Genomic DNA, 27,081 nt, shown 5'->3' with positions numbered 1-27,081 from the left:
ATCTAATTTAAAAAAACATATCATTTTATATACTCATAACACTGCTTAAGAATAAATGAAGTGAATGTGAAAAGTCATAACAGTGCGATCTTTACAAAAATTAATTTTCTTCTCGTATAAATATTAAGAGAAAAGAAATAGAACGCAATTAATAGAATTATATTTATATCCGGTTAGATGCTAATAAATTCTAGAAAAAGTTTAATTGCGTTACAACATTACATTGAAGCCAAAATGTTGGGAAATATTTTAAAAGCTCTCAACTAAATTATATTGAAATCTTAAAATATTATCTGAGCCAAGAATTTATTTTTTAAGAAAAACCTAACTATTTTGCTAATTAGTAAGGAACTGGCGTTCTTTATGGACGGGACAATATAAAAATAAAACTGCATTTACTGTATCAAGATGGCGGACTTAAATATTGTGGATAATAATAAGAGTATGTCTACAGATAATCTCTTAAATTTACTACTTAATATTATATATGCGACAGTAACTACTCCTGTATGTCTGTTTGTCCGTATATCCGTCTGTTTGTATGTCAGTCAGTCTCTTCTTCACGCCTAAAGCACTGATCCAATTTGGAAGAAATTTAGTACTAATACCTATAGTTCGAGACTAGTGAAAGAACGTAAGATATTGATTTGATTGTTCAAATCCCGGATATCGGTGTAATTCTGGTACATAAGCTACTAATACTAAGCAGTGATGTGCTTAGTATCGTCAAAATTTGTTTTACGGTTTTTGCGAGAAACAGTAACAAACATTCATATATTCTGACAAACTTACGCGTTTAAATTAGTTGGATTGATGCTCGTTAGAATTTTAAAATTCTTGTTATCTTCTTATAATATTGTAACGATATATTTGTGTGCACCTCTTTTTAAAAATACATATGTTTTAATGCACACAGCAAAAAATACCACTACACACACACAAAAATTCCATTGAAATCTTTCTTCTTAAGACCAATTAGCGGGCATTAGCACAGAAATATAGGAAACGATTTATTATGTGAACATCGGAATTTCATTAGAGCTAAAAGGGTAGCCGAGGGCAGCGCTCGGAGGATTTTATTTTACAATGACATCCCTTGGAACACATGCGCTAGGGCTTAAGAATTTGTGTAGGCGCACAAAATTGATTATTCAATTATAATAACTATAAAACAATTTTACGAAAATCGCGATAAAGTGATGTCCCATGTCCCCTGGCATGGGGCATTAGATATACGTCTTTTTCACTGATCGATTTTTAATGGACAAATAGGTTATCAACCTTCTGTGTCTTGCTAGACCGAAACATTTTTTGTGCATCTCCACCGGGAATCGAACCCAGGACCCCTCGTTAACCATTTTATCAAGGAGGTGGTAAAAATCGTATATAATAAAAGTATATCACACTTTGACAAATTAAAAACATCATTCTATCATGCGTAAATTAATAATGCGTAATCGTTGATTTTTTAAAGAAAACTTACATCATTTATACTGATTATATATAGCAAAAGCTTTGTTGTTTGAGAAATTTTGAATTCTTGAATTTTGAATTTTCAATGCTATAAAACTAAAAATTAAATTTAAAAGCTTTGTTTGTTTATTTGAATGCGCTAATGTCAGGAACTACTGAAAAATATTTCACTATTGAATATATACGTGACCCCAAAGTGCTATAGATAGTCAATGTTTGTAACATGGGTGAAGTCAGCGAACCGCTAGTTAATAGAATAAGATTTTGTCTATTAGATTAGAATTTATCTAATTTACTGCACGAATTTAAATTGAAAATATTTCATTAAAGACACAAATAAAACAGCAACAAAAAGTTGTGTCAACAACAGTTTTATTAAGATAATAAAACGTTATCTAGATTCATGGGGTCTTAAAACCACAGAGAAAACAATGTGAAATCATTTTTTAACGATCGAGATCAAATGCCTTATACCTTCACTGGGCTAATCTGAAATTGAATCTTTTTATACGTTCAAGTTCTTACATTGGCTCTTAAAACAAGGATTACCTCGTTTGAATTTAACTTCTTAGACGTGAGTAATGAGATGTATATTGTGGTATCGGAGAATATTCTTTTTTTTTTAATTTTTTTTTATGCCACAGTCGGCAATAGAGCTGGTGGGACGCCTGATGGTAAGCGCTACCACCGCCCATGAACATTTGTAGAGGCGCAAAGTCGATAATAGACCTTAAGCCTCTACAAGTGGATTGCCGACTTTAAATTGGGAAGGGATTAAGAAAGGATTGGCGAGAGGAATAAAGGAAAGGAATGGGAAGCGGAAGGAAAAAGGATATGGTCCCTGGTATATTCAACTGGTAATCTTATTTTTTTATTACTTTGTCGGCAATGGAGCTGGTGTTAAGCCTGATGGTATGCGCTAGCACCGCCCGTGGTCATTTACAGAGGCGTATGGTGGTTTTCAGACTTCAAATGTATTACCAACTTGATATGACATGGGATAGATAAAGGATCGACGAGGGGAATAAGGGAAGGCACTGAGGAGGGTAAGGAAAAGGATGCAGGCCTCCGGCTTCCCCACTCACCGTACGGAACACAGTAACATACTATTATTTCACTCCTCGACGAAGGTGGAAACCTTAAAAAATGCCAATAAATTCCTAAGAATGTTATGGTATGGTGATACCTGAGATTTAATATAGTATGTACCATAATTTATATATTTTCAAGAATATTAACTTCTAGCTGTAAATAATTTTAATTTCCTCAAAAGCAAACAACGCATCTACAGAAGTTCTACTTCTGCAAAACTTAATGGACCACCAGTTAAACATAAAATAATTAAAAAAGGCTAAATCACGCCAAATACAAACGCAAGGCATCAGCGTCTTTCAAATTAAAAAAATCTAAATCAGTTCCCCAATCGAAAGTTCTGATAACAAACCCAAAAAATCGAATTGCGAATTTACTCAAATGAAGAAAGAAACGCAATTTCTGGTAACATATTTAACAATATATTCGTTGATTACATTAAATATTGTCAAAACATAACTAGAGATTCCAATCATGATAAGTGTAATGGAAAATTTAAAAATAGAATTATCTATCACGATTTTCGCGTAATGTTTGTTTGTTATTTAATTTGAATTTATCTCTAGTGCGCCTGTATACGTGTTTATTTAATTTGTGTTGAACAAATTTTTCTTTCAAATGTATTATTGTTTCCTTATGTGTTTTTCATATAGGTACTTTATCTTTGCGTATCAAAAATTCTTGGTATTCATGCGTATGAAATATTTCCATAAATGTAATTGTTTTACACCAGCTGTTCACCCCTGCTTCGTCCGCGGTACATATATAAGCAAAGTCACTCAGTGAATATGCATCTAATTTGGAACTAATGTTTTAGGTAATACTTGTAGTTTTTATGTGAAAGCATTCCAAACATACACACATATAACACAAATATTTCAACTTAATGATGTAATTTTAGATAATTATGATACAGATAGTAAATCTAAATACAGTTATCAAATATCTGTGGAATAGTGAGTTAGGTAAAACAGTTATGGCTCAGTGATGATCAAGAAGTCAGATCCTCGAGGCTAAGCGAGCGTGCAGGAAATAAATTAGCTGATGATGATGAAAGGCAAAAAGCGTTCATGGGCGGTGGTAGCGCTGACCATCAGGCGACCCACCAGCTCCATTGCCGACGATGACATAAAAAAATCACGAATAAGCTTTATTCAGAGCTATGTTAGGAAAATTCTTTATTACTATCTTCTAAACTATTCACCTCTAAAAATATCTTAACAAGCACTACTATCACAGTAAAAGCAATTTACTAAAATTACCAAAACACATTTCAGTGAAACATATTATGTACATCTACTTGTAGCGATAACATTGTAATTCATGATCTATCTATTTATTTTCTAATTCCTTTTCATTAATCATTTTTTCCGTTTCTGGTATATCTTTTTCTTTATCTGGTTCATTCCAGTCAGCGAGTTCTCCGGTACCCATGATGACGTAAGCAGCATTTGTTAAAAAGTAAATGGTCGCTGCTAGGTAGAATACTTTTCGCCATAGATATTCATCGGTCTGGAATAAATGTTGAATGTAATTATAGTTAGTCAAACATGGTCCAGTCAAAGAAGACCTAAAACAATGGTAAAATTCGCGAAAAAATGAACATTTGCACGAATGCATTACTGTATATCTCAGAAACTGTGACCAAAAACCATAGAGACGATTCCTTTATACTTAAAATTACATGATCTATAAATTTTGTTCAACCAATACTTATTATACAATTTATCCTTTCTAAACATTTCTATAATTCCTTAGTAAAATAGACCAAAAAACTATAGGAGGAAAATCCGACACTTCAATATCAATAACAGCAAATGAATACAAAAACATACCACATCTGTCAAGATGAAGCCAGCAACCAACGGTGCAACTGAACCAAAACAATTGGCCACAAAATTTGTCATACCCATCATAGTGCCAGAAAAGTTGGGAGATATGTCAATATGATTCACCTAGAACACAAATCATCAAAATAATTATAGAAACTCCGATCATAAATAATAACAGAAACTATATAAAGAATAATCATCAGTGTTGATCTTTAATATTTACCCTTATAAAGAACAAAAAAAAGCTAATTTTACAAAGCAGCTTTGTATTTATTTTATTTATATATAACATTTGTTTACCAACAAAGATGAGTGATGAGTAACGAGCAGTGCATATTACAGAGTTGATAATGGCATAATTGACTGAGCATAATGGCATAATTGATTGAGTTTTGGTTCTAAGAACGATAACAAAGTATCCTGCAATCTCTTCCATCATCACATTCATCAACTATTTTTGCTCAAAAGTTTAATAAAAATAATTAAAACTCTAATTAAACTTACCTGAAAACCAACTGTGCAAGCAATTTTGAAAGCGCAAATAATACACAGCAAAGCCTCTACAGCATAAATGTCCTTAGAAGAATGCGCTAGTATTACGAAACATATTGATGCTGGTATTGCTCCTAAAATCATGTGGTTTTTTTTAACAAATGTGAGTAGCATAGAGTTAACCTAGGCATAGGTTGGATTCTAAATGTACCGTGACCGTTTTAAATGTGGGAGTCGAGCACGCTCCGGCTCTTTGAGGCCAGCTCGCATCGGGAAATTCTACAAATTGTAATGGGCCAGGGTGATCGCTTACCATTATGCCAACCATCAGCGCAGTTGCGTACTAAATAACATAACCATTTAAATTATATGGCATTTTGCTTATAAGACTTAACTGAATTTTGAAAACGCAAAAATTATTCAAATAAAAAAAATATTACCCGTACAATTAGCGACTTTCCTGGCAACAGTAACGCTAAAAACTTTTTTGACAATAAGCATGTCTGACAGCCAGCTGAAGAAGAAGTTGGTGAACCACATAAGCAGGAATGGAAGCGCGGACAGTAAGCCATTCTGAAAGAAGTAATAAATAACTGACTATCCTGGACTTCAATAGAACTGCGCAAAAGGCAACACTGTTAGTTTATTCTATTCTCTTACCTTAGCCGTGTTTCGAATAAAGTCTTATTAGGAATCATCAATCTTATTGACCAACTATATATTGTAAGTCACATGACGCTTGCATCGGCAAAGCACTTTACATGCTAAATAATTATTATAATTCATAATTACCGCTTTTATATTGACCCCCATAACTTTGTCCATGTAGGCTGGGACTTCTGTGAACAGGGTTAATTGGCACCAAGTCTGACCAATGTGGGCCAGCATAATAGCATAAAGACCACGGCAGCGTAAAATCTTTGACCATGGAACTGCGTGCTTTTTCTAAAAATATAAAAAAAACAGTATAATTCAATGCATATTTCGAAGCATCATTAAATAAATGATATCTTTTTAAAACATTGTCGAAAATACTTTCATGACAATCATTTAATAAGTAAATTTAATAAAATATCCAACCTTTCCCGCATCACCAACTTGACCCAAAGAGGTTTCAATGTAATGTCTCTCTGCAACTGATATGTATTTATGCTGTGCTGGAGATTCTGCACCGAGCCACCAGAGCAAACATCCAACCAAACCCACGAGGATTCCATAAAAACGGAATATACCCGGCCAACCGAGGAAAGTTGATGAAATAAAACTGGTAACAGGAAATCCCAATACTGCTCCCAGAGCTTGTCCTAGAATTAGAAGCAAATGACATGGTAGTTAAAGCCGCGGGCTAGATATTGATATATGCCATAATATATGGTATAGCCTAGCCTTTAATCCATCTCCAGACCCAAAAATCATAAAATATAATATCGCCGTACGATACAACATACAAACACACTTTTGCATCCATAATATTGGTAAGGACATATACCATGTCCACCATTTCTACGTATTGTTTAGTTTTCACAGTACATGCATTTCTTACCTTGGAATTGGATTATATAATTTTTTTTTTTTATGTCATAGCGGGCAGCTGAGCTGGTGGTTCGCCTGATGGTAAGCGATCACCACCGCCCATAAACATCCGCAAAGGTAGTAACTCCATGAATGCGCTGCCCGCTTTTATGGGGTAAGGGAAAAGGAAAGGATTAACGACTGGAAAGAAGTAATGGACTAGGACGGGTGAGGAAAAGAACGAAAACAGTGGCATGCCACTATTTCACGCCGGTTTTCTGTGGGGGTGTGGTACTTCCCCGGTGCAAGCTGGCCCAATTCGTGCCGAAGCATGCTCGACTCCCACAATAATTTAAATACAACTTCTAATGATTACCGTACCACCATATGCAAAAGCAGTCATTCTTCCTCTCTCTTCTAGAGGCGCCCATTTACCAAACATCGTATGCATTCCTGGAATTATGCAAGCTTGGCTCAGCCCTTGCACGAAGCGAAATATTCCAGTTAACACCCATCCTCCCTGAAAAATAATGGTATATTATATTATATAACTATTCTGTAGGTTGCTGTTATTAAAATCAATGAAAAAATTATGTGGTAACCAAGAAACTGTTAAATTTCTTTTATCTTTAAAATGTTTAAAAACTTCAAACGACATGAAGTTAGTTTATCATTTGTTTGCCTTAAGACGGTACAAAGTAAAATATAAACAAATTTTATTGACATAAATTAATAACCTACATAAAGCGCTGCCCACGGCAAACAAAATGACATGACTGCGTTGATCAGCAAGGCTCCAGTCAACAAGTATTTGGCACCGAAATGATGAGCAATGGTGCCAGCGGGTATCTGAGTGAGCATGTATCCCCAGAAGAAAGTGGACTGCACGGTGTCTTGGATCTTTTTGTTCCATTTGAAGGTTGGGTACTGTAACATAATAAAAAAAAACTTCTGAGTTCACTGAAGTATTACGCAATACACTTTCCATCCACTTCAATATTACCAGGTAGATCTTCAGCAATAAGGCCTCCACCTGAACATACAACGTGTAAAACCTAAAGCAAGAACGTAGTGCGTATAATTTGATCCCTTTTATTTGATTAAATTCACAAGTTAAAAGTGCAGTTTAAGTATTTTTAATAGACTTTCACCACGACTACTGATGCAATGAATGTAATTTAATGATTAATATTATTACACTTACTGGTGGTATCAATAGGAGACTATGTAGAAAGCCGGTTCCGTTTGCATTTCCCGTCGTGTCATTAACTGGTGAATCTACACAATTAGGTATTGTACTAACACTGTCATTAATAATTTGTTTTGAAGCGGAACAATTGGATGTGCTATAAGATGCTATGTCTGTCATGACCACTAGAGCCATTCCCATGCATGCCCTCATGCTGTAAGCGGTTGTTAGCGACAAGAACAGCAAAATGCATTGCTTATGTCTATAACCCCAATCTGAAACTAAAAAGAAAATTGCCGTGAAATGAAGCAGAAATAATTTAAGAAGGTTTTGTGATGCGTTTTTTTATCATTATTTCTTAACATCATCTAATAAAACTGACACCAGTTTTGAATTTGTAGCATTTAGGAATTTTTTAACTATGATGTCTGTTTTTTATTTGATGTACGTTAATAAAAATTCAGGTTTAGTAAGACTATAAGATAAGATAGTATTATTTATTTTGTGTAATTCACAAACACAACGTGTTGTTTTTAGAAAATAAAAACTGTTGCTTGTATGATTTCAATTAATAATTTAACGTCATATTAAGCTACGATAATTGAACAATAACATTAAAATACACATGATTAACTATTATTACATGTATAAGACGTAGAAGTGGGTGGTATTCTTATAAGTATCAATAATAATGAGGCGTATGAAATTGCATACATTTATGTTTTAATAAAAAAAACTTTTTACAGTTTAATTTACAAATATAAGTAAGGTTTGTGAATTTGTAAGTTTCTGACGTTAAAGGAGGAAATCTCAGGATCTACTGAACCGATTTTATAAGTTCTTTAACCAATAGAAAGCATCGATATATGTGAGTGTCATAGGTTATTTTATTTTGTTTTTATTATGAGTCAACCACCGCAAGATGGGATGAATAAATAGTATTTATAGAAACATACCTTTAAATTTAGTGTCTTCAATCACAAATGCACTTTTATCTTGCACTGATTGCGCATTTTTCTCCTTTGCATTTTGCATTTTAGTATAATTTGAAACTGATTATTTACAATACGCGTTGATTACAAATGCGGCAGAATATAAAGACTGCCAAGACGAAGATAAGAATCTTGTACAAATAGCTACCGTTTATTTTGCTGTTTTAGTACTAAGTATAAGGTCGTTTCTGATTGATAAATATTTTTAAACGTAATACATAATGTTACATTGCGGATGTTAAAAATTAGCTGTTTAAATTAAAGAAAGAAAAGGAGCTATCATTTAAATATAAAATATAGTAGTTTTTGCTATATATAATCGTTTCTTTTCGAAATTATTCAAAACGGGAACATAATTATTATTTGTTTAATACAAAATCAATCTCAAACATTTATTCACTCAATCAGACTTCCTTCGAGCGCTGTAGAATCGCCAACATACATAATTGGAAATTTACCACCCGTTCGAATAACAGTTTCTTCATAGAACAGCCGGCAAGAAACTCTTTAGTTATCAAAACTAATTATCTAATAATAGTTTTAGTACAATGCTTATCGCATGAGCGATAAATAGAGAGCTGATTGCCTTTTGTTGTACATAACGTTGTTGTACCTTTGCTAATTATAATCAGCATATTTTTCTTTGGTAAGAACGCACACCTGAGCTGATGGTAAGCGATCATCATTGTCTATGAACATTTGCCGAGGCAGGGTCTCTGCAAATGCGTTGTCCACTTTTAAGGGGTTTGAATTGAAAACGAAAATAAGAATGAAAATAATTTATACTTTCCTCTCATTCTTCAGAAAGGAAGGTTGAGGAAAATATATTTTCTGTGATTGAATTTTTTAACGAATAGAATTGTAAATTTCAATGTCCATTTGACTTCAAGTATCGACTTTTCCATTAAGGAAATACAGTAAGCTTACAGCGTCTGCATTATTTTAAAATTCAAAAAGCAATTCACGTACTGAAATAGTTCTCTCGAATGCTAAAGCAGAATATCATTGGAAAATTGGCATTGGACTTTGCTTTAGATTAGGACGAATAGTCTATTCGATATATGCTGAATCTCATTCATAAGACTAAACTAGTACCTAAGGATACACTCCTTAGGTACAAATGTCTGAAGTAGTTTTATAAGGAACCGTCTTCTTTATGAATTGCAAATACCTGTAGGTTCAAGTGTTTATATTTTTTGTTTCATAACCCAGGCAATTTTTTTATACGAAATTGTGTACTCCTATAATATTTCCATACAAATTTTTGTCCAATTCCTAAAGAATCTATGCCTTTGTATATTGGACATTTATTGAGGTGACTAGGCAACTCGTTTCAAAAACGCCCTGATTGAATGGGTTGGAAAGAACGTAACATGTTTGCTTATCCTATGAAGTTGGTTTCGTGTTATAGTAAAAACACAATGAGAAATAATTATCATATATATTTTTATAATAATATAACAGAAAACAGTTATGACAAAAAATGGATAATTTATTTTTGATTCAAGAGGATTAAATGAATATTTATTGCTTTCTTGTCTTCGCTGGAATGTTTAAAAGATTCGATAATGACAGACATACACCATAATAATATTACGAAGATAGTGTATTCATTATAAACGTATCTGGTATTATTTGCGTTAAGTACATATAACACGCATTAATTATAAGAAGATGCATGAGACCACCCAGTAAGGTCTTCTACCCAGTAACGATTGCAAGATCGCGCACACCTGCGGTCCCAGAAAGTATGACGGCAATCACCACGACCGCGACGCCGCCCCGCCGAAGACGATGGACACTCTTGGTTCCAACATTGAACCGGAGGGACGCAGTTAATTAAGTTAGAAATAGTTTAAATGTATTTTTTTTTTATTACAATAATTGTTTAAATTAATAAGTAAATTTCGTTTTTTTTGCGCCTTCGCGGGTCGGTCAATTTAATTTTTTGTACAATCACAAAAATGGAATTGTTGTTTTTCTTTTAAATATAATTGTGATTCTATTTAATACAATAATATAGGTGCTGAGGTGTATTATAATGAAACAAATTTTAATATTTACACGGTTATATTTTTCTAAATTCTTACATCTATTTAATTAAAGTTTTCAGTCCCTCTTTTTCCGTCTGCAGCTTCATATCTTCCGGTTCTGAAAACAGTTTTTGTTATTGTTATTACATAATGTATCCTGCTAATATTACAAACGCTAAAGTTTGTGGGAATGTGTGGATATTTATTTAGCCATTCACGTAAAATAAATTCATCGGATGTGTATGAAATTTGATACACAGATAGATTATTACTACATAGATTATAATATATTATCTATGTGTTTAACATAGACAGGTGGTCTATGTGCTTACGCTGCCTTTTTATAAAAAAAACAAATACTAAAAAAGTAAATATTTTGAAGGAGTAAGGGTTGTGTATTCGTTCCAAGAGCTCTTAAAATTTGGAAAGTGTTTTCTTTTATTTTATTTGCACATTTTTATTTATCTGCGAGTTGTCCACTGTATGAATGAACTGAATTTATATGAATCGAATATGATGGGATTCGAACCCGCCTCTTTCACCACACTGGTGCGATACTATCTTATATTTTTCAAATATAAAAAAATATACACCATACGAACTTCCATACTCCCTTAATTTAGCTTTCTTGTCAAAACCTTAAGCTATCTTATGTTCAAAATGTCATCAAATTCGGTTAAATATGGAATAGATATGTTAAGTTCACACAGACAGAGTTGCTTTCCCATTTACACTGCTAGCAGGGATTTGTATACTATTATGTATGGATTTAATTTACCTTTATGATTGTCATCGTTCCAGGGTTGCACATCAGCTGAGGCAAACAAACAGAATATCGTATTACCCAATACGTTGAAGCCAGCCATTATAAACATCATTATCCTCCATTGAACCACGTCTGTCTGTAAAGTGTAGGTATCGAATATAATAAGCATATTCATACACAAAAAGAGATATCTGATTTAACATTTGTGTCTGGTGGAGTCGGAAGCCCGTATCCAAAACCTCACCCTACCTATTCCATTCCTAACCTAACCTAACTCTTACCCATATCCCCTTAAAAATAAAAGAAGTATCGGCATTCCCAGTACTTTTCTTTGTTATCCTCATGATACCGCTCTTTCTCCCACATCTTTTAAAAACGACAATCCATTTGCAGAGAAGGCCTCTGTAAATGACTTTACGCCTCTTTAAATGTTCAGAGACTGTGGTCGCTTATCATCAGGTGAACCAGCAATTTTTTTATTGATCTAATATAAAAACATATCATATCTACTTACCACATCTCTTACAATAAAGGAGATAAACGCAGATAAAACCAGCACGAACGCGTTGCCCAATCCATTACCGATGGCCATCAGAAGACCACTATAGTTTGGTGACAGGTCTATGTAATTTATCTGAAAATGACAAAGTTGGTTCCTAAATGTTAATCGCGTAAATGTTTTTCTTGCATACCTGTATCACATGCATACATATTTGGTATTGAAATGTTTTTCCGAGAAACTGCATAATTCATCCATCTACTTTCTATTAAGTTGAACATTCTTTTCTATCCTTAAAATTATAAACACACGATAATTATTCGTATACTTGGAATTATTTTCAATTTCCACATTCACAGTTTTTTTTGGCTTTTGCTTGAAATTGTTTCAGTCGTTTGACGATTCTTGTTGTGCTTTATAAGAACTTATTTTTTATGTGAACTTGTTGTCTTTTAGTCATTTTAGAATTAGGCGTCTTGTCTCCGCCATGGACGACAATTACCTTTTTTGTAAAAAGGAATTCTCTTTTATTTCTTTTATTATTAAGGAAAACCAACAGTATTTAACACTAATACAATGACATAAAAAATTTAAAATTAAGAATTAATACATTTACAATACAAAAACTACTTACAGGCTAACACCACATGTTATACAATAATTTATAGAATAGTTTTAATTAAATATAATAATAATTATTCAAATCTATAATGCCATCTTGTTTTATGTACTTTATAACAGTGATGTAACTAAGACATCTGTCTTTTATTAGGATTTATAGTAACAACTTACCACCCAACCGCTATGAACCGCAGCATGGCTTCCCACAGCTGTGACAAAGCATATGACGGCGACCGTCACGCTACTCGTATAAGATACTAAACCTAGGCATATCGCTGGGACAATTGAACCTAAAAAAAATTCAATGTATTTCATAAATACGTACTTCATTTTTTGTATGATAGCTCTAAATAAAGTGTTTAATAAGATAATAATATAGCATACTTTGTTGCGGACAAACAGTTATATTTGGCGTTTAATAAATGGTATTGTCGCTTCATAAACGATCACATTTATTTATTTATTTATTTATTTATTTATTATGCTGAGAATTAGAAATCTGTAAATCTGGCTTGGTGGGTGCATGGATAAGGTTAGGCTTTTTTTATATAAGGGAGTCGAGTACGGTAAGGCACGAATTAGGTCAGCTTGCACCGGGGAAGTACCAGACCCCCATAAAAAACCGGCGTATAGTAGTAGTATGCTACTGTTTTTCTTGGTGATAGGTGGCGCCCGTTTCCATTTCACGATCCAGCCAAATTCATTCCTTACTTCCAGCTTGCAATACTTCCCTTATTTCTTTCCCCTTAAAATCGATCAGCGACTTTGTAGAGTCACTACCACTGCGAATGTTCATGGGCGGTAGTGATCGCTTACCATTAAGCGTACTACCAGCTCAATTATGTCTTAAAAAAGATATACACAATATGCATATTATAAAACTCACCGATACTATTTGACATGCGCCTCGCATTCCTCATACTTATTAATTTTCTGTTTATTAACACGTCTGATAAATATCCAAAGAAGATACAAGCGAAAAATGCGAACACGTATGGGAGAGATGAGAATAAACCACTCTGTAAGAAAATATACATTTGATGGTACCTAGTACATAAACATAATTTTCTCTCTTAACCTTAGACCGCCAAAATTTCATCCAAAATGCATTGCATTTTGTTATAAGATATTGTTAACATAGAAACTTTTGCATATATAAAGATACGTAATGTACATAATAAATCCATACCTACTTGTTATTACAAATGCGACAATAACTCTGTCTGACTGTCGGTTTGAATGTCTTTCTGTCTTTTCTCCACCTAAATTACTCAAACAATTTGATTGAAATTTGGCACAAAGACAGTTTGAGATATGAGAAAAGACATTTATACTAGAAATACCACGAGAACAGAAAATATACGATTTTTCCATTGGAGAGATAGAAGTTAATATGATTAATAATTATTTTGATAATTTTAAACATTACCTCGGAGCATAAAAGTAGCTATACGATTTTTCATTTGGAGAGATAGAAGTTAATATGATTAATAAATATTTTGATTATTTTAAATATTACCTCAGAGCATAAAAGTATAGGAAGTAAAATGAAGTTACTTACATTTTTTATATTCACTTTCAATATCGCATACAAGTATGTGGGTACTTGAATGAAGAAGAACACGTATGTAGTAGCGCTACCAATGTGCGTGATAAAGGTTGCCCATGTGTGTTTTGATGTCATGATCGCTTTCCATGGCACTTTTGGTTGCTGTTAAAATAGATGAATGTGTTAGCTACCTATATCACTATACTACATTCTGTAGGTGTGAGGGGCAAAGGGGACTAGTACTGGTACGGGTGATGGTAATGATGAAGATAATGATGATGATTTTACTTCAAATATTGTACATCTCATTGAAAGAGAACGATGTCGAATTAGGAAATAGAAATACTTTAAGAAATACTAACGTTACTCACAATGGTGGGACACCTCGAATCTAGTCTAATTGTTGCTTAATTAATGTTGCTAGTAATTTATTACATTCCGATATATTACATTATAGTATGATATTATAAATATATAAAGGACAGAGGATAATATATAAATGATAGAGGACAATTAAAGGAAAATCTATATAGTGAATATTAAAAAAATACTGCTGACTCAGTGTTGGCACCTCTAATTCATTAGCGAGGTCAAGGGTTGAATGCTAGACGTTTACTTTCCACATTATTTACAACATCTTATTTCAGATTAGTGCAGGAAAATGTATGAAAATCGTTATGACCAAGAAGCACAAGTTCAGCATATGCCAAACGGCATAGACCAGAGCGGTTGATTATGTTCCACACTGCCCGTGTCTCCGCAGTAAGAACTTATATTAACTACTGTTGATATATCATAATGCATTGTGAAAGAAATAATTTAAAACACAAAATCACTTACTGTATGCGTTCCTTCCCCAGATGATCCTATAATATAATTCTTCTCAGCTTGTGATATCGTTCTATGATCGTTTGGTGTTGCAGCACCAAATACCGTGACGAGAACGAACCCAATCAGGCAGAAGATACCAATCACCCAGAACGGTGATGGCCATCCAAAACTGCTGGTAGCAAGAACGCCACTGAATTGGAAACCTACCACTGTACCGAAGCCTGAACCTATGAAATAAAACTTGTATTGTTGGATGGTATTTGCTTATATTATGTACTATAAATGCTTAGTATAGAATTCATACAGGTACCGAGTGGAAATGTCCTAAGTCAATTAAAAACATATATATGTAATAATAACAACATAACACAAAGCTTTAAACCTCAATCTTCCAAAAGACCTGCTTTATAAGCGTTTAGCTTTCTAATCTCTTATAAAGCATTCTATCTACGATAACTAAATGTGAGAGAAAGACAAATCTCTCTTTTCAAACAAGGGACTGCTTGAATTTAACTGTTTTTACATTTTAATATAGGTTTTAATATTTAAAACTAAAACGTAGAAATTATACAGTCCGATTCTAGTAAAGTTTTTGCTTTAAAGTTTAGGACTTGCAAATTATTCTAGGTCTTAGGCGGAGGAAGCAATTAATTACTTCGTTTTTGCCGTGAAAATTAACTTTCCTCTACAATTATTTGAATAAACGGCAACAAAGCGAGCTCGGAAATGTTTTATTAGATACAAGTTCACTGCAAAATCCTTATTTATTTTAACGCAAAACATAAATCAACAGATTATAAAATGAGGAAATAGTTTAATGTTCTTATGAATTTCTCTTATTTGCTCTGTTTGTTGCCGTTAAAAATGCTTTGTTATTTAAAACATTGCTGTTACTTAAATAATATTAAACGAAGAAAAAGAACAGACTTGTAAAGCAGCTCCTTCGTTCTCGCTTTTTATGTAATGTTGAAACTTATTTCTTACTTGAACTTAAGTGAATAGAATATTTCGTTAGTCGCTAACTTGCAAGCAATGCTAATGAATTATAAAAAATAATGAACTTTTACAGAGGTTCACATATATCTTATTTGTTAACTGAATGTTCTCCCCGGCTGCATCCCCGTGGTACATTTATAGCCTATGTCACTCAGTGAAGTTGCAGCTTTCTAATCCTACTAATATTATAAATGCGAAAGTTTGTAAGGATGTGTGTGTGTTTGTTGATCTTTCACGCAAAAACTACTGCACCGATTGCAATGTTGTAATTTTAAGTGAGAAAAAGGTGGCATGTTAGTTATTTCCATTTTTATACATTGCCTTAAAAATCCTGTACCCTTAATAATGAACACTATTCTTCTGGTTCGTAAGCTACATCACTTTACAAAAGTTTCATCAAAATCAGTTCAATAGTTGTAGCGTGATTAATATATAAACATTCCAAATTCCCATTCTTATTTTAAAATTGATGTAATAAATAACACATAATTAACTATCTCCTTTTTATACACATGCATCGTCCACCATAGTCAGATGAATTACGTACTTATCATTTAAAAAATCTTAACCTCAAAAATGCAGAATATAACATAGACTACAAATTATCTCATTGATAATAACACAGATAATTTATTCACAAATAACCAACCTGTATATACGTAACTACTGAGAGTTCCTCGTTCACTCAGAGGTACCCAATTTGCCAATATTGTGTGTAAGCTTGGTAGCAATCCCCCTTGAGATAATCCTTGCAATATACGACAAAAGCAGAGAGCTTTCCAACCTCCCTGAGAGAAATCATTTTATTATATTATTATAACGGATGAAAGTTAAATATACTGTGATAAATGAGAACGTGTAACAAAACTGTATAAGACACATTTGTCACGTTTTTCGCACGTTTATAACGCTCGACGAAACATGCTGAGAACAATTCATAGAGCATATTGTTAATATATTTTATGACGAGTAATTTTCAATTGTGAGTAAATTTCAAATGGTGGCTCAGTGGTGAGAACCTCGTACTTCAAAATCGATAAGTCGGTGTTCGAGATCGGGCAAGCGTGCAGGAAATAAATTGATTTTTTCAATTTAGCTGCACATGTGGATAACATCACCACTGCTTAAAACGGTGAAGGTAAACATCGTAAGGAAACCGGCATGTCCAAGAATCAAAAATTCGACGGCATGTCACATCTGCCAACCCGCACTTGGCCAGCGTGGTGGATTATGGCCTTAACCCTCATAGGAGGCCTGTATCCCAGCAGTGGGAACATATATGGGCTGATGATGATGATGATGGATATTCAATTTAGTTTTAATTGAATACAGACTCACCCACGCCACGACCCACGGTGATAAAATAGACACTACCCCATTGACAAGCATGGCCATTTGTAGTGGGATCTTTCCCCCCCACCGCTGGCAGATTGGGCCACTGAGAAATGTCATTATGCAGTAACCAACAAAAAAGGAGCTGAGTACCATTTCTTGAGTTGGTTTCGACCAGTGGTATGTCTGTAAAATAAAATAATAGTATTGATTCGACAACAACAACCTGAATGAAAAAGAAATTTTTGTAAAAGTAAATTTTTGGCATATAAGGTATATAATTGCGATATATGGCTGCGCCCCGATTTAACTCGCTTAAGTCTGTGTCCCGTACGAATATCGGGATAAAAAGTTGCCTCTGTGTTATTCCAGTTGTCCGGCTATCTACGTAAAAAATTTCAGTGCAATCGGTTCGGTAGTTTTTTCGTTAAAAAGTAACCACACACAAACATCCATACATACACAGATAATCCATCCATACTTACAAACTTACATAGGTAAGTTAGTAGGATAGTCTAGTGAAAAATATTGGGTTTAAATGTTATGCATAACAAATTATCGACAGATTGCAATCTTAGGAGATAGATTATAATACGGTTTTCCAATATTACAGCGACATATTTTCAAAACAAGGGAAACAAAGAGGTTTAATGTACCATTACAATTAAATTATAATTAATTGAATTAATATTGTGGTTGTTTACATCCATCTCGTTGCTTAATTCGCTAATGGACTTATAGGGATGGGGCTAGGGTTGCCATCTACTAATTTTAAAGTCATTAAAAATTCGGATGATGTTAATCTGAGGACCTAGTTAAGGAAACTGAAATTGAAGATTTATTCAGTTTTTCTTTTCATTTTGCTACAGCTCGATAATGGACGAACACTTTGACTAGGGATATCATATACTTGCCCGGAAGTAGGACACCGTGAGGCTTCAGCATTTTCCTCAAGTAATAAAAAGGATGACATTTACTCATTTTATAACGATTAACATAAAGTTTATTTATTTATTTATTTATTTATTAACAATGAATTTCCAACAAAGGACACAGTTCACATTTACAAAAAAGCCTGCCACATTCATAGATTACTGCACCTTCAATTATAGGAAATTACAACATTCACGTTAACGTCAAGTGTGATAGAACAATAATAATATTAAAGAATTAACAAAACAAAAACTTTATGTGATACATTAGTTAAATTAAAATTATATAATACAAATTGAAAATTAATTACCGGCTATTGCCTTAATAATTGCAGATCGGAACTTCGCTATCGCTTGACTAAAAATGTCTATGTCTTCCGAGACGCAAGTGAATTTATTGTACACGTGGGCAAGTCTTACTACGGGTGAGTTTTTACCCAGGTTTGTCCGATAAGAAGGGGCACTCAAAAGGCTACGGGGTTGTCGAGGGACTCTAGATGGTACATTAATGGAAAATCTGTGAAGTAAAGAAGGACAGTCGAAACCATTATTTAGCACTTTGTATAAGAACAGAAGATCAGCTGTAGTGCGACGGGATTCAAGAGATGTCATATTGAAGTATTTAAGCCTGCTTTCATAACTGCTTACTGATCTTATGATTCCAGCTCGGTGAGCAAGGTGGCGTACAAGTCTTTTTTGAATATCTTCAATTCTATTTCTATGTATCTGGTAACATGGATTCCAGACCGAAAGTTTCTTTGAACCTTTAGACTATTTGTTGTTATTTAAATATATTAATTCATTTTATACACATAAATGATCCCTATTGGTTAACCTTCAGGTTTCTTGACTGTGAACATATTATATCAATTTCTTTCTAATAATGTGTAATAAAACGTCGAACTGGTTGGAGCTTAAAGAGCTGATCAGTACTGTAGTAAATTTTATTTAAATCGAAAAAACTGTCTTTTTCCCATGTCCAATAAGGTGAATATTACAAAATTATTATTGAAGACATATCAGAGAAGGAAGGGAATCCTAAGACAGTAAAAGTTCTCGTTCTGGGCCATCCTGGAATATATAAAACTATAAAGGCCCACCCCTACCTCACTATGCAATACACTCAAGGGATGGGCCAAACGGTTCATTGAATTTACTGTTTATTGTGGTCTGTGGTGGCAAATACGTGTATATTTACCAAGGTATAAATGTTCGCATGTACCATTGTTTGGGCTTTAATTTACCACATTAGAATATCATTTATTAAACCACTATCTGGTTTTTTAATATTAATATGAGCATACATTTTAATTTTACTGTGCTACCTGAACGTGACTTTAAATTTTGTCCTGATAATTGAGTTTCTTGTGGATTTGACATTTCGTTATTAGATAATTTATTAATTACCTGTTATAGACTAAGACTGAAAACTTAATGTAGTCAACATTAAATAAGTTTTTGGTCATTCCTTAATCTTAGTTACACAAAATAGCTACAAAAGTAATGTCGCTTCATTTTTAAAATTCTAGTCTGCTAACTGTGGTTGTTATACTATATACTAGTTTTCGTTTCCATAACTCTGCACAAATACACCATAAATTAAAAGTAATTCATACCTTATAAATATTCCAAATGCTGTCATCGCTTACGGAAGCATTAGAGATGCTATCGTTAGCTGCATATACTTCATTATTTATTATTCCATTAGCCAATTCGGTCATATCAGTGTTATTTAGTGTAGAATTTAATGCTAACTCTTTAGGGACATCGGCATCGTTCGTCATGGCTACAATAGTGACCCCAAGATGGCTTCTGGCAATGTAACCGATTGAATATACTGTGAAAATAATCAGAGCTTGCACGTGCCTCACTCCGAATCCATATTTGGGCGGATCTGGTTTCTTTTCTGGAATGAAAAATTCGTTTAGTATATTGAAGTTACGTCGCTACGAGTGGTTCACAAATTTAACACTATTGAAGTGGCTTTCCTTTCATTGCTTTCTGGTATTTTCTGATAAAGTAGCCAAGCCGTTGGTGAGCAAGGAGATAATTGGTTTTACGTATAAAGCACATGGAGAAACATATTATATGAAATCCCATTGATTTGACTGACAATTTATACTTTTATGTAACTGTGCTTGTGGTTCATCTGATGATAAGCATTCACCATCAACCTTGAACATTCGCAAAGGTATTCGCCGGTCTTCTGTAATTTAGTCATTCATAATGGTAACTATACCACAACGGTAAGTTTCAATTTTAAGAAATGTGCCTTAGGTTAAGCATTTGTCTTGTTGAAATGAATCACATGATATAATATATCTTTTAGTTATCGTATTTACTGTTTTATAACGTGATAGTTACGCATCTAGATAGGATATAATCAATGTATTTTTACACCACATAACAACATTTACACATTGAATATCCTGTTGGAAAATTTCTTAATAAAATCTTCGTTTCGATTCGCTGATGCATTTATTATTAAGATATATCTTTTATATTTATGAGCATTTTAATGATACAAAACCAGGTATTAAAATAATGGGAATTAGTTATATCTAGTCAGTCTGTTTGTAAATATTTTCAACTGACTTCAAAAAAGAAGATTATCAATTCGACGGTTTTTTGTGTGTCTCATATTTTTTAAGAGAGAGAACTGGTTTTTAATATATTTTTTATTGGAGCCAGCTATATGGTCTCATTTAAATTTGGTCTACTTTTAAGGCGGTTTTGTCCCTTACTAAAATTATTCCGCTATTATATTGTAAAGAATACCACAATTGGGATATCAAAATGATTTATCGACTAATAAGGGATGTATGAACATACTCACATGGTTATGTTGTTATTGAATAGATCATACTCCATAATTTGGACTAATCGAGTAAAAGTATCTGGGCGATTTTTATTACTTTTGCCCTAATGTATTAAATTAAATGCATAATTCACACCAAAAATACAAAAGCAACACTTACCGAAACCACTTTCGATTTCCTTAGTAGGAATTTTTGTATATTCTTTTTCAACCATTGTCACTGATTAGACGAAGAGCCATAAAAATCCAAATAAGGAATATTTTAATGTCTCAGATATTTATTGTATTACAACACAAACAATACGTATTTCGCTATATCATTACGACAACCTGAAATTAGTCGCGAAATTGGTTCAAAGATTATTTAGTTAAACAGACGTGACTGTATCTGTATCCCAAAATATACCTCTAAACTGAAAAGACTTAGTATTTATCTTTACATATATATACGTGGATGTTGTCAGTGTGAAAATGAAATATTAAAAATAATAATAAACTTATGTTCCTGTCTTCATAGATAGTTTTATGACGTCGTCTTATTAGACGATTCTTTTTTCGTTTATATTATTAGCTAGCTAGTTTTTAGATTAGCAAAAACTTCAATGAAAAAATCGACATTCACTCCCACTTCACGATTTATGAATGTGGTTAAGGCATATTGGAAATCTTACAAAAATAATAAAGAGTTTCGATATTAAAAAATGTATGATCCTAAAATAACACGTATCGAAATATGTCAGTTATTCTTGCTCATATATCTTTTATTGTTGGATCATTGTATATTAACTTTATTGTTTTTGTTGTGTCTATTTACTATAACTCACATTATTGGGTCTCGTGGTTTCACTTACGAGTAGTTTTTAGTATAAAAAAAAGTGAGCCGTCACGGGACGCCTGGCAGATGTGAAACGACGACATTATTTTATAAAATTAATATGCAAAGAATAGAGTATAATAGGAACTAAAAATGTATAATGATAAAAAATATTACATCGTACACACTACTGCATATAGACTGTATATATTATACACTATCATTTAACGTTTCGCCGCGTCGCCACGGCATGCGTCGCCACGCCAGAAATTTGTTTTACGTGCGGCTATAGATGTTTCACATCAAAAGTCGAGGATTTGCCGTGTCTGAACAAAACACATACACATTTACAGTCCATAATATCGCCTCTACATCATAATCTATGTCTCTCAACAGTCTAACATAAATAAAATTATCAATAAGCTAACAGAACCGCTTATAACATAATACCTTAAATTAATATATGCTGCATATTTGCCTAATTTTCATGATCTGATAAAACAGTTTTTAAATACAATATTATTACGTAAATAACAAAAAATAAAAACAAACGAATAAGGAACATAATATAAAAATTATGTTAGCTAATTGGGGCCCATTTAATCGTAATTAAATGCAATTTCAATTGTCATTTTACAACAAATTAAATTGCGGAGGGCCGTTTCTTTTTCCTAACCCGTCCCAGTCCATTCGTCAATTCTGTCCTTTTTCCTTACCCTTAAAAACGGGCAGCGCAATCGCAGACGTACTACCTCTGCGAATGTTCATGGGCAGTGGTGATCGCTTACCATCAGGCGAACCTCCAGCTAAGTTAAGCATAAAAAAATAAATTAAATCAACTACGCTTAATGGTTTATTGAAAGCAGTTAAAGCAGTGCCGCGCTGTTGGGCCCACGGGCAGAAGTGAGCATTTCTAAAGCTTATGTGTTATTCAGGTATATAAACCGCCAAATATCATGCAAATTTGCTATGTGGTTTTCGCGTTCAAAGAATAACAAACATACACCCATAAAGACTTCTAACTTTCGCGCAGTTATGTACTTAATATTAGTAAGAAGTTCCTAAGATTTCGTCATTTATCACTAAGCTCCGCAAATAGTCTAAAAATTTAATAAAAATAATCTTTACTGTGTCACCCTCTTTGTATATTAATTGTAATCATGCTCAAAAAGCATTTAAAATTTCGCAATGTCACATTTCACAAATTAACTCTTAAGTATACTTACATCCTAAAATAATGATTTATATATAACTACCGAATTTGAATGGGAGTACAGGAAAGGCATTAGCTTTTCAATTAAAAATCATCAAAATTTAGTCAAATATTAGGTAGTTAACACTTAAATACTGTTGAATTGAAACGTCTTTTAAAGTCGTTTGAAAAACTGTCTGTACAGTATTGTTTAATTCAGACACACTCCCTTAATTATTATTACATCGCGTGCCGCCTCACGGAAGCCTCGCAAACTTGGGAAAATTTAATCAAAAGTGACTTTGAAAATCCGCCGACATCCAAAACTAATTTCTAATGAAGCTCTAAGCTTTCAGTTTAAGTTGGCAATAAGTAGTTTTGTAGCAAATAGTTCTGTCGTTAAATACCAGCCTGCTGATTTCGGCTCCGCTTGTGATTCGTTTCATCGTAATTTTTTACTTATTTATTGGTTACAGATATTACAAAATATAACAAACTCCTCTAACTATATGAAAACTACTAATACAAAAAAGCTTAAAGTTTCTTCAGTTCATAATGTATTAATTATTTACTTGATTATTTTGAAGAGGTTATTAATTCAATATTCTATCAGCTGGTGATAGAATATTAAAAATATCCTAAATTTCATAATTGTTAATTTTTTATTCTTACTGTATTGTAAATATTGTTATCAAACTTATGTACTTAGGTGTAACTATGATGTACTGATGGGATGCGTGCGGGTCAAGAATATACGTATGGAATTGTTGCAAAATACTAAACCTTGTTCGGAGGAGATAGGGTTTATTTATTTATTTTATTAAAAAAAACTTACTACTTATATTAATATTTGCTGTATATTTGTAACAGGAGCAAAAAAAGTATTAACATAAATAAAAACGTCGTAATATAATCTAAATGACATCCCGCAGATTAAAGGTAAGAAGAGGCGTTAGCCAAAAATTTTTTCATTTACGTTCTTTGGTGCAGAAAAGATCAATATTCACCTATTTGATTAAGAAGTTGAAATTTTTACATGATACGATCAGAAAGGAGTTTTGATGGTATTTGGAATGATTGGAGAGGATGTAGAGTTACTTTGGGTATCGCAAGGGAGCGAGAAGTGAGACGTTCGGAGCCCGATGTCACCCAACAACTCTGTGCAATTGACTGATCCGTTCACGTGACCTGTGTACTTATGACCTAGTAAGATCTTCTCTTTCAGCTTATATTAAAGTGCGTTAATAAATTATTTAAATACGACTTTGGCATGTCGCAGTAATATAGGCGTGGCAAATTGCGTCTTCTCTTATCAGCGAATAAAACACCACATAATGATACACATACATTACGGATAAACATGACTTATTCTCTCAAACAGTATTCTACGTCAGGGAAAATTACGTTCCGAAAACACATAGACCTATAATAATGCCCTTTAGTATCTGGGGCTATAGCTCGATTGATTGCATTACTTTGTGATGTTGATGTCAACATTTCTGGCTTACAATTTGAGAGTATGGTGTGCCCCCTTATGGGGTATGGGACAAATGTATTCACCATTGGTTTCACTGATAAATTTCCTTTACGAAGTTGGTGATTAACCTTCTGCATCTTGGCGAATCCCACATCGAGATGGTTTTCTTCCAGAAATCAAACCCAGGACGCCTCGGTTCTAAGCTCATGCCATGCATGCAATGCACTTCAAACGCTGCCCACAACAGCTCGAACGTACTCCAAAACAATAGACATAAAATCATACTAATATTATAAATGCGAAAGTTTGTAAGGATGTGTGCGTGTTTGTTGCTCTTTCACGCAAAAACTAAACCGATAGCAATGAAATTTGGTACGTAGACAGCTGGACAACTGGAATGACATATACGTTTGTTGGAATTTGGATTACCCTTGGATATATAAATAAAAAAAATGTTAATCTTTCGTTCTACTTACAACAATGTTATTATTATTATTATATGTAGTATCACTCATAGGGAAGGAACAGGTCCTGTTAACACAGGTATTACCTAGCAAGAGGGCCTGAGCCACAATCCACTGGTACAATAATGTAAAAACCTAAGAAATAAAGATTTATTTATTTATTATTTATTTATTCATATAGGCAACTTTTTATCCCGATATTCCTACGGGATACGGACTTACGCGGGTGAAACTGCGGGGCGCAGCTAGTATTTCGTAAAATATATTTGTTAAAATCTACAAGTGAGCATGCTAACCATTTCTACCTATGTTTCGATGAATCTAGATGATCTAGAGAACCATGTTCTCTAGACAGAAACAGACGTGACATTTGGTCTTTTTTTTTTTTTTTTTTTTTATTTTTATTTATTGGTATTTATTACATTAATAATGAACATTTATAAATGATGCAAACATAAGCCAACGACCACTACATATGTTTATGTTATTTTCACTCTCAATGCGGGTAGATAAAATATAATAATATGTAAAGGTGAATTTCTCTTAATCAAAGTGACCGCCACCTTCAGCTCCATTGGTAAAAGGATAAGCGTCGAATCATGTAAAAAAAAACCCTTTGCTTTAAAATTTGTCAGATAATAAATTGGCCGCTATGTCGAAGAAATTAAAATTCAGCCGGATGGCGCATTCTATATCAGCCAAAGATGTGAAATCAAATTATACTGGTGACGTGACCTATAACAAACTGACATTTTAATTGCTTCAAGAAAGTAGGTTACTAGTCTGTCAATATTTCAAGTCCGAGTCGGTGAAAAATGGGAATGGGAAAAATGCTTAGGTACTTGGAAGGTCACTTCTCAAACAACCAACGGATTGATAGCCACCATACTTAATGGTAAGTCTTGAGCTTTATACGTATAAATCAGAAATTTTGATTGAATAGAAAAAATTCTCCCGAAGCGGTATTTGAACCCACGTCGTTTTGCCAAACTGTAGCAATGTCTAGCTTCTGCCACCCGTGATCCCCGCGAATCAGCTATCAAATTTCTTCTTTTCTTTCGGTTTATGTACCTAACCTATTTTTACTTTTTAAACTTGCAATGATTTTGATTGAAGAACAGTTGTCACAACTAGAAAGAAGTCATTGAAATCGAGCTTTTATTATTCACAAACATAATACACTCATGAAATTTGGCACACGTGTTTAGATGTTGATACAGACTAACTTATATTTATCTATTCTTATTTGTTCATGTATACGAAATTGAATAACAACGCGCCACGGCCTTAGTTTTAGGCAAATACTAGTTGAATCGCCTGCGCAGTTGCCTATCTCCATGAAGGCTGACCGCCAAGAGAGGAATTCAGTTAGGACTAGAGATAGTGGAATAGATTTTGAAATCTTGTGAACCTGACATATTGTATTTCTAATATTCTAATAATTAAATATAACAACTTTTCAACCGAGTCAAAACATATGAGGTTTTTAATTTCTTGTATAATAACAGTCATCTGCTTTACAAATGAGACATTTTGAAATAAAATTGTCAAAAATTCCGCGGATTCGAATCCCGCGAGAGGGGTTAGGCGTTGGTAGGATTCGACGAATACCGTGGGTTCTTATCTCGCCTTGTGGTCAAACTTTTTCTTCCCTTTCAAAATTCCACAAGATGGAGGTTCTCAATTCTCAATAACTTCCGACTGGACAATCCTTTTTAATGATTCTTTTTTCATTGAAATCTGGTGCCTCCCGTGTGGTCACATATAAATTTGAGCTAGTTCCGTTAAAAGTAATAATCATTACTGTCTATAAATTACTAAGGTTTTTTTTGATTTTGTCTCGTAGAGTTCGATGTATGTTATACGATTGATCTTTCCTACTATTTTATAAATTTTAATATTTAAACCGCTAATATAACCGACTGACTGATCTATCAACGCACAGACCGAACCGTAATTTAGCATGCAGATAGCCACTATGATGTAGCCATCCGCTAAAAAAGGCTTTTAATAAATTCCAGCCCCAAGGAAATAGGAGGCACGAAAGTTTGTACCATGAAAACATATTACGATCACGCGGGCGCAGCTGCAGGCAACAGGAGATATACCTAGTCTTGCCATAAATATTGTAATAAAGAAAAAAGAAAATTGTTAACTGCAAATAACATTTATTAC

The 27,081-nt window shown here is 33.4% G+C and overlaps 1 protein-coding gene across 1 annotated transcript; it reads right to left on the bottom strand.

The window, feature by feature from the left end:
* Window positions 1-3,897: 3,897 nt before the first annotated feature.
* LOC119830915 lies at window positions 3,898-21,174 on the bottom strand. The gene is given in 20 exon segments (XM_038354104.1): window positions 3,898-4,077; window positions 4,401-4,520; window positions 4,902-5,023; window positions 5,330-5,462; window positions 5,682-5,834; window positions 5,970-6,193; window positions 6,783-6,921; window positions 7,143-7,328; window positions 7,606-7,871; window positions 8,547-8,642; window positions 11,394-11,517; window positions 11,896-12,015; window positions 12,673-12,791; window positions 13,388-13,520; window positions 14,063-14,228; window positions 14,904-15,108; window positions 16,527-16,665; window positions 17,216-17,395; window positions 19,758-20,047; window positions 21,120-21,174. Coding segments are annotated over 20 exon segments (3,150 nt in total).
* Between the last annotated feature and the right edge of the window lie 5,907 nt (window positions 21,175-27,081).

This window comes from Zerene cesonia, chromosome 12 (assembly GCF_012273895.1).
Source record: "Zerene cesonia ecotype Mississippi chromosome 12, Zerene_cesonia_1.1, whole genome shotgun sequence".
In the NCBI taxonomy this organism is placed as follows: Eukaryota; Metazoa; Arthropoda; class Insecta; order Lepidoptera; family Pieridae; genus Zerene; species Zerene cesonia.
The sequence above is the reverse complement of the archived record's forward strand: the minus strand, read 5'-3'. Positions and strand labels throughout refer to the sequence as shown.